Source organism: Carex rostrata, chromosome 12 (genome assembly GCF_964058835.1).
Source record: "Carex rostrata chromosome 12, lpCarRost1.2, whole genome shotgun sequence".
Classification (NCBI taxonomy): Eukaryota; Viridiplantae; Streptophyta; class Magnoliopsida; order Poales; family Cyperaceae; genus Carex; species Carex rostrata.
The window spans coordinates 13,100,932-13,111,071 of NC_135929.1; the positions used below are offsets into that span (position 1 = coordinate 13,100,932).

General features: G+C 34.0%; 1 protein-coding gene across 1 annotated transcript; it reads right to left on the bottom strand.

Moving 5' to 3' along the window:
• Nucleotides 1–366: 366 nt before the first annotated feature.
• Nucleotides 367–7,862, bottom strand: LOC144562719 (protein argonaute 16-like). The gene is made up of 21 exons (XM_078311959.1): nt 7,707–7,862; nt 7,326–7,519; nt 6,564–6,782; nt 5,725–5,861; nt 5,552–5,649; nt 5,340–5,437; nt 5,009–5,168; nt 4,514–4,630; nt 4,227–4,334; nt 4,081–4,143; nt 3,883–3,996; nt 3,540–3,705; nt 3,056–3,168; nt 2,820–2,957; nt 1,894–2,024; nt 1,746–1,811; nt 1,576–1,639; nt 1,389–1,500; nt 1,231–1,304; nt 996–1,122; nt 367–748 (listed from the first exon to the last, which is right to left on the bottom strand). Exons 1-21 carry the CDS (start codon nt 7,860–7,862, stop codon nt 582–584), a joined length of 2,622 nt encoding a protein of 873 aa, XP_078168085.1. The 3' UTR covers nt 367–581.
• Nucleotides 7,863–10,140: the final 2,278 nt, after the last annotated feature.

The window sequence follows — 10,140 nt, forward strand, 5'->3', positions numbered from 1 at the left end:
AATTTTTCAAAATATAACTACGCAAATAAAATAGGAAATATATTATAAATCATATTTTCCAAATATGAGTTACATGGATAATTTAGTTTTTTTTTTTTTTAATTTCGTATGATTAATGTTTGCACCTTAATTTTTTAAGTATAAAGTTAGGTCGTCAAAATTAGAAAGTTAATAAATTAATTTTAACTTGACTTTATACTAAATTAGTTCAAAAGTTAAAAATTTTCACATGTAAACACATTACTCGTAAGATAGATAGATTTTAACAGTTTATATTTGTTGTTTGAAGCCGATTTGATAAGTTTTAGACTTGAGTTCACAAAGTGACTTTGGTGAACTGAAGAACACCCCCTAGTTCTACTCCAAAATCTTACATACCTATATATAAATTGTGCGAAATTGGTCAAAACAATATAGCTAACGCACCTACCTACTATTTCACTTTTTAATTGCCTAACAACACAACTATTTAACAAAACAAAGAAAAAACATCACTACTATTTAGCACATATATTTAACTTACCTTACCTATATATTTAGCATAATTCTAAACAACTTTATACTCCAACCTAGCTACCAAGTCAACAGAAGAACATTGAGTTGCACACATCCTTATGCAGTCGTGGCAGATCCGGCACACCCACAATCCCACCCGAATCTGAAGATGTGTCAGTGTCAGATACATCCTCCAACTTCATAATCTGTGACATTTGTTGTGCAGCCAAGTGTGTGTAGCATATTGGTGCAACTACATACAAAAGAATAGTAGGTTATTAAAAAACAACCGGCTTGTTCTACCAATTGCATTGAATAACAGGAAAAAAGTTTTGCCAACTCCAAATACTCAATATACTAAATGGATCTCAGACCCAAATTCATTAACCTCTCTAACAACTTGTAGTATGTAATAAGGCTTTTACCAAACATAACCCCCTTTGACATGTATACTGTGACAAAAGAACTTTTCTATAGTCTGAGTATATATTTTGAGTTACCATCTGATGTAGCAGTAGTGCTCCTCTGGTACACATAGGAGAGAGAGAGCACAAGCTTTTGTAGATCATCTACTGGGAAACCAATCTCATCAACTAGCACATGATAGTGAACTGGTCTTGAGGTACCCTTCAATAATTGTACAAATGAAAAAAAGTCAACATTTACACACACCACCTATAGTAATTCAAATTTGAATAATAAACTAATGGAAGTAGTATATATAAAAGAACATACAGTCATTCCATTATGTGCACACATGAAGAAATCGTAGTTCCTTGGATGAACTACCTTTGTATCAACAATAGTACCTATTAGAAAGTAAAGAATAAATGAACTAAAAAAAATATCCTTCTTTTCAATTGAAGTCAAAACATAACATAACTAAAACATACCAGGTGGGACATAATCAGGGGAATCAGCTTGAAAAAGTTCAGTATGGTGATTTTTCTGAGCAATAATCAAAGTGAATTTAGGAAGTGCGCCATCACCTAAATGCTCATATGCCTGTGGGAAATCAAAACCCTTGATGTTACAAGAAAGAATTTCAAAAGTAAAACAATAACCACAGCTCAAATGTACCTTAATTATCTGATTAAGCTCAATGTTGAGAACCTGGCTGAATTGGCTCTCACTCACACCATCCCTAAAGTATCAAGTGGCAAATATTGGAACATCAAGAGCACTTATGCATGCATGCATGCATGTTTAAAATGCAAATGATAAAATAAATTGCATATAAAAAAAGTTACCTGAATATGATTATCTGTGTGGGTTTCCTTGCACCGCTCGTTTGGAAGAAATCAATCAAAATCTCCCTGTATTTGAAATACAGAGTAAAATACAAAAAAGCAAATTGGATTTACAGATAACCATTTTAGTACTAATTGTGAAAAGTACCTTATCATGCCATCATCCTTGCCATCAGCAGTCGGCTTGTAAAGTTGATCAATCATTTCCAATTTTGGCGATTGTGTACGAACTGATGCACGGTATTTTGAGATTGATGGCCACTGCCTTGATCCAACCACCTGTTAAATCAACCATATTTTCCACAGATTATTAAAACCAAAGCTTTGAATAGTGTTTGTAGTGCCCACTCAGAGCTGCTATAGCATTTTAAATTTTAATATTATAAACACCATGGTACTGTCAGATTTTTAGCAATCTAAGGCCTTCTACATCAAGGACTAAAAATAGTGATCATAACATTCCAATTTTAGAAAAGCATTACGATATTTAAGGTTTAATTCTTGAAATTAAGAAATTGATTAAATTGTGTTATTAGAACAAACTATTTCTTAGTTTATCATTTGGAAGTATGAATATAAACAAAAGAATTTTCTTCATCTACATGAAAATTTAATTCAATTGTCAATATATAGACAATCGGCAATTTTGATAGCCTGCTCAATTGTTATCAAAATCAAATCATTTAATTATATGTTATCTATGATTAAGTAACTGTGCATAAGTTTTAGTGCAATTTGAATTATTTGCTCTTTGATATTTTAACTATAACATCGAATATGATCCGACTCTGATCTGAAATTCTTATTGGAAATGGATCTGCAAATAATTTAATTATATATTATTAGATATGATCCACATTGGGATCATTAAATTCTTATTAGAAATGGATCTGCATATAATTCTTGCAAAATCCTAATAGATTCGCATTTGAATTGGGAGGTACATGTGATACATTCAAATGCTTTGAGAGGGACACAAGATTTTCTTACTTTTCATGTACATAAGAATGTTTTTCATACATTGTAGGGTCAGGTCATAGTTGAAATCAATCTAGAAATAGGAGTTAATGTTACCGCGGCAATGGATGGCAAATCAGAGAGGCCTGGTGAACCATGCGAGATATGGAGGCCCAAAATTAAGGTTGGATTTTCGTGAATTATGGGAATGGACTGTTTGTACTCCACTGAGACAGAAGAATTTATACCTCCAAGCTTCAAAAATGGAAACAATTCAGTAGTTGGCATGCATGTCATGAGCTATAAAACAAGCAAGAGGAGGTAGTCAACGGTATGACAACATATTTACCTACCTTTGCATTGATCTTGAGAAGAACATTGGTGAAGTATTGGTCATTGTGCTTGCCAGGAGAGATGCACTGTGTCACGATTCCCATCTCATGAAGATTTTTCTTTTTCCATGGCCCTTCAAATTCACAATAGAAAAATAGAAAAAATGAATTGTATTGATTCCTTTGTTCTCTTGGGCCTATATAGGCGTTACATTTTCATTCGAGTCCCTACGATTCTCTATAATTCCTATCTTACCAAAAGGACCATATAGTTTCTATAAATGCATAAACATACATAAATCTCAACATTCACAATACAGTGATAATAAGTATTTGTAACTGTAAGAAGAGTGCATACCATTACTAATGTTCGCATGAAAACCCAAGTCTTCAAGATTAATAACATAAATCTTGATAATTAAGGTTGTCTTAAAGTAGGTTTATATATTAATTAGATATTTCCAACACAATAAATGAAATTGAAGAATTCATATGTGATAAATACCATAAATCTCAGAATTCTTCTTATCTGGGAGTATGCAAAGAAGGAACTGAGGACAGGCCGGCAGCTTAGCACGTATCTTCTCAAACATCTTATCGACTCTAATAATAGGCCCTGCTCTTAGCCACTGACGATCCTCCTCAATTAGTGTGAACGGCCGATCAATGTGCTTCACAATAGATAATCATGCAAATTAGCCAATAATCACCAAACAGTCTACAAATGAGAATCGTCTGCTGATGCATTTAAATAATTACAAGACGGTGCTAATCATGGATCTACATAGAAGTACCCTGAACCAAGTAAAACCTCTTAAAATTAAAAAAACAAGACAAATATAACTTACAATGCCTTTGTTGCGGCCGCAGTTGATAATCTCTCTTGATACATGGCTCATGTCAAGTCTAGTCGAAAAGTTGCAAATAGCCCAGCGTTCAATCCTAACTGGATTTATAAATTTCTATACAATATGTCAAAATTCTTCAGTCAGATTCTAAATTGAAAGCCAAAATATATCTGTTGAAGATATTATTGAATTTCTAACCTTGTTATTAAAGTTCCATCGTCCACGATTTGGAACAACTTCTTCTCCATCACCAAGTAACAGCTGGAAGAAAACAAAATGGCTAATCAAAGTCAATTATAATGTTTAAAAAAAAAAAGAAATTACCATGTAATGGTGTAACTCACTGTAGGTGCAGTAAGGACACGACCATCAAATCTGTTCAGTTGTTTCTCAATCTGAATACCACAAGCTTTTAGCAATGGGTCCTCGTCATATTGGTTGCTTTTTATAGCCTGTTGAGTATAACATGCATAGTTCTATAAGCATGGTTTGAAAAAGTGCACACACCAAATCGAGGTTACTCTAGTGTCAAATCTATAGTGCACAAGCAACAAGTTCTACATATCTATATTGAGGCATATAATCAGTCCAGTTCCAACAATTAGAGAGAGAGAGGGAGGGAGGGAGAGACCTCAGTGATAGTTTTAGTTCTATCCTTGGGCTTCTGCCTTGAACTTTCAACCAAGTTAGCCCTCTGTTGGGATGACAAAGCTTTCGTATAGCGCTGGAGAGAGATCAAATCACAAAGCTGCACATCAAATTTTAATTTATTAGCAACATAAAATTGAAACCAGTAAGGTCCACCTTTAGCAGGTCAAGACATACTCAAGTGGAAGCAATCCATCAGGTCAAGTTGGATAGTGTCATACTGAAGTCTCTGGCTTTCTGCATTAGCATGTTTGTTTCACATAATATTAAACTATTTTTTTATTGGTAGTATAGTTTTTTTTATTAAAAATTTATATCATAACTCATAAGCATTATGCAGGTCATGTTAGAACAGTCAAGACATCTTGATAAGCTCCCTGCAATAAAATCAATTAGCAAAATTCGAAGATTGCCAGCAGCAACATAGAATATTCACATTTTGTTACATCTAAAATGAAAAAGAGAGAGATAGAGTGACCTCCAGAGGAAGGTAGTTGGGGCAATTAGGCTTGCCTACATCCAAACAAGGAAACTTGGCAGACCATGACACCTCTATTTGGTGCTTTTTCTGGTAATATTCACACACAGTCACATCTATTGTCTGTGACTCGCCATCTTCTCTCACTTTCATTGAAAAACTTCATGCCAAAAAAAAATTAAACAATTTATTTCAAAAAAAAAAAAAAAAATCAAAGTTCCAACCTCAGAAGCGAAAGACCAAAATGCATAATGAAAGTGAGCCTGCTGATCAAAATAGATTCTGGGCTTCATGAAAAAGAAATAAGAGTACCAAAGATTGAATCAAGTACCGTTGTTCGTTGCAAGGGAGATCGCTGATCCCAAAAATTTTGAACTCCATCTTGTTATGCTTAGTTTTGATTCGCATGTTCTTTAACATTCTTTTAGCCTAACATTCCAAGTACAGGGGTTCAGAATCAACTTCTCAACTTTTCATATTGTCAAATGCAAATTTAAATGAAATAATTTAAAAAAGAACATATAGTAATGTACTTGTACTCACTTTCGTCCAGTCAATCATGCTTGCTTCTCTAACATATTGGTTTGCCTTGAGAAAGTCAATTACCGGGCCTGGTGTCATTATCATGGTAGTGGCAACATCTGTAAATACCATAGCATGTTAAAATTTCAATATAAGAACCTTAACAATTATGATAAAATTTAACCAGAATATACCCATATTTAATGAAAGGCCACTAAGTGTTGTGCAGAAGCTGGAGTGGAACCCACGGCATCCAGTCACACCTCCACCCAAGTCCACAAAACTCTTCGGGTCTCCATTGAAAAAAGATTGTCCGACAAGTAGGCATCCCCTGTAAAAGTTTCATCATAAGGATAGCAACTTAAACACATTAGTAGTTAATGAATTTGATACAGGCTAAAACCCATAAACTTTTCCACTGGACCACAATACTACTATATTTCAAAAGTTCAGAAAGAAAAGATATGATTTAGGGATTTTACGAAATAAAACTTATCCAGAAGAAACAAGCTAGTTCAAAGTACACGAACTAGTTTACAAAACAACAAGACTATGGATATAGCCGGAGAAGCAATAAACACCAGTACTGCCAACCATAGATACTGCATACTGAACGAGAATAAAACACAACCCTCTGGGCATGCACTAGTCCAGAAGACAAGCATCACCAAGCTAAGAAGTACCACCACATGCAACCAAATTCTACTCACATTTTTGTATTTCAGAAATATAAATCAACCCAATAAATCTCAAAATATCACATGGACTCAAAGTATGAAACCTGGAATACATAAACATGTCATCCTTATGCTTGTTTTGTAAAGAAAAAAGAGAGACCAAAACTAACCTCCATCTCTCATTTTATGAAGAAACAAAAAGATAAAAATGAGGGGTCATTACAGACTGTTTCCTAGAAAAAGTGATGTACAGAGTACAACATATACTCACGATGCTCTACTTCAGTCTTTGTGAAATTTAAATTGTAGGGTCATGCAAGCATGATATTTCTCATACTGCATGGAAAGAAAAATACCTGTTAGCATGTGGTTGCATGAGGATGGTATCGAGGACTCGGAGGGTGTCCTGAGTGTAGGGGGTGTCGATTCCTTTAAGGCTCATGGCAATAGAATTCAGAGGAATCTTAGCAGCAAACGTCAGAGATACTTTGAATGTCGTGGTCTGCTGCACGTGCTTTTGCCTCTTCTTATCTTCTACTTCTCCCGGGCTCCTATTAACTGGACTCCCTGTCACCCTGAAAACATCAATAACAATTATGGAATATTAATTAGAACAAAATACAACATTATTTCCACTTTTGATCATTTTTAACATTTCATATACCAACTTGATGCTGTAGCATGTCATAGACAATACATGGCACCGAGGTGCTACAATGGGTTAAGATATGAACTAGTCTATAATGAATGAGGACCGATTATACTTGGGAAAAAAGAATTGAGACCCGATTATAACCAAATTAAAAATTCATTTAAGAGCTTGTCTATATTATCATATATATCCTGATTGAAATGCATGTCAAATAAAATTAAAAGATGCTTAAATATTATGTACTCCATAACACCTAAATATTTAAATTGTCAGCATTTGTACACACTATGTCCTTTTGCATTAAAAGATACACTACTGGCCAAAAAAAAAATCACACAATATACTAAGATGTAGGCATTTAAGAGTAGCACAATCAACAAATGATACATAATAGCAATTGAGAAAATTACACTTAAACCCAACAGCAAAATTGCCAAAAAAAAAAAAAAAGAGGACAAGTATGAACCTGCTTGAGACCTCCTCCAGTACCACCATGAAGTCAAAAATATCCTGATGCAAGGGCCCTACTGTGAAGAAACTCTTCTCACCATCATAGGCAAAATCTTTTCCGGCAAGCTCTGAGTGGACCAATTTTTCAATTATTTTTCTTCTAATGCCGTTGTTCTCCACAATTTTGTCATCCTCATATTTTATAACAACCTGAACATGCATTATTCTAGTTATTATTAGCAATATAATATAGTATTTAATCAAGAGTTGTTTCAATTTAAAATCAGCAACAAGTGAAATGATAAATTTTGTTTGTACATATTAAAATCAAATTAAGAAAAAAAGTGAAAGAATGAAAATAATAAAATGCAAGGAGCTAGCAAGGTAAATTAATTACAGTGTAGTGGTAGAAGTAGACAGCATCAGCATCAGTGGCAGTGAAACGAACATTAAAGTGGTTGGAAAGAAGAGTGATTGTGTGACCTTCTTTACCCACACAAGGTCTGGCCATTGGGACCCGCTTCAAGTCTTTGGCCTTTCTACTCTCCCCCATTCTCTCTTTCTCTGTTAAAACTTAAAACCCACCGATTTGGATTGGAGCTCTGAGAGTAACAGAATCTTCTGTGTACGTAGACTTAGTTCTTCTTCTTCTTCTTCTTCTTCTTCTTTTTCCAATGCAATGCAAATGTGCAATGGAGAAAGAATGAGAGGGAAAGAGCCAAGAGGGAGAGCGAGAGCGAGAGCGAGAGCGAGACGAGTCTTCTTCTGCTTAATTAGTCATCTCCCTCTCCTCTCCTCTCCTCTCCTCTCCAGTTTCTAATGGAATTTGTGTCGAACTGGAGCGGATTTGAAATGGAAATAAACTTGTGTTTTGTTTTTTCTGAGAAGGGGTGGAAGCTGGTTTTGGCGTGCACATTTCTGTAGTGTACATTGTGTAGAAAGTCATACAACAGCATACAATGTGACCTGCTACACAATAATAAATATTCTTAGAGATGCTAGGAGAAAAGCCGTCAGACGGTCAGACTGCCAATTTGCCCGAAATCGGAAACGCTACAGGCGTGATGGACTGGTCACCGAATCCATATCCTCTCAGGTATTGCAGAGGATCACCTCACTTTACGGTTTGAGATTAAATCTCAATCGGTTTGGGATTTGGGTCACCATAGGGGCTGTGTTTTTTGGCTTTGAGATTCGTGCCAAGTTAAAAAGAACGGTCCAGATCTAGTCATTGTAAAAGATTCTTTTATCATGTATTGGAGAGGATGTGAACTCCTGATGACCTGACATTCAATTTTTTTTTTTTTTTTTCGCGAGAATTTCACTTCGCACGGAAGCGGAAACGAAACCCTTTTTTTTGTATTAATAGAACAAATAATAATAAAATACCAAACTAAGAATAGGATTTGATAGAATCTCCAAATATAGGAAGAACGGAATAGTTATAATGTCCAGCTAATTCTTTTTTTTTAATTATACAAACTTCTTAATCTCAAAGAAAAAAAAAATGAAACTGGATGAGATAGTGTATCCGTCCAAAACTATTCAATTATTTTATTTTATTTTATTTTAATAATTCATCATCAGGCATGAACATAAACATTTCAAAATATATTAAAGTTATGGACAGAAATAACTATCCAGTCCACTTTTTTTTTTTTTTTTTTAAGTATTAACGAGATTTGTGTAATAAAAAATGAAATTAGCTGACGTAATGGTTTATCTCATTTGACGGACGGAATAAATCATCACGTTCTTTCTATATTTAGAGATTTCGTCCAATCCTACTCCTATTTCTTTCTTTTTTTCTTTTTTTCTTTTTCTAAATGCTTAGTAGAGACTACCAAATTGTAAAAATAAATGTTTTTACATCACATACATACACAATATAAAAAGTTTCTATTCTCACAATATTCTAATATCTCCCAACACTATACTATTTGTTGCACCGGTCTTCTTACAAAACCGTCACCGTAGTGCCATCTCTTCAATAATTTTACTAGCTAGTAATGCCGGTAGCATAATCGAACCTCTGAAGATTGCCTCATTCCGCTGCTTCCACACATGCCACAACACACACATGAATTTTGTTGCCCAATTTCTTTTCTCCTTTTTCCCACCCAACACACACATAATCGAACCTACTCCTATTTCAATATATTTTTTTTCTATTAATAAAACAAACGGCGGAAACGACTATGTCTTATACTATATACTATATGAGGAGGGATCTAATTACACCATTTTTTGGTGATACTGAATTACACTCTCCATTTTCAAACTTTTCAAATTCTAAACAGTCGATCCAAACCGTTCAACATGATGGATATGTTAAAATGTGCTTGCAGATCAAATTTTACATTTTTTTGGAATTTTTTTACTATTTATTAAGTATTTAACAAAATCGTTATATTCAGACCATTGAATTTTTGTACCCATCTTAGTAAATAGTAAAAAAATTCAGAAAAATGTAAACTTTGATTTGCAAGCACATTTTAACATATCCATCATGTTGAACGATTTGGATCGACTGTTTGGACTTTCAAAACATAGAGTGTAATCCGGTGTCACAAAAAAAGAGTGTACTCGGATCCCTCCTCATATTATATTATATATATATATGTACCTTAAATAGATATAGGTCCTTACTCCTTAGCAAATCAAACATTATATAATTTATTTGTTTGTAGACTGAATTTATTGACATATACATGCATCATGCATGTGTATCTCTATCTCTATGTATTACATATTTAAAAGTGGAGAAATTTGTTCATCAACATTAATTTGCAGTAATAGAAAAGGGTTTACTACTTAATCACTCCTTAATT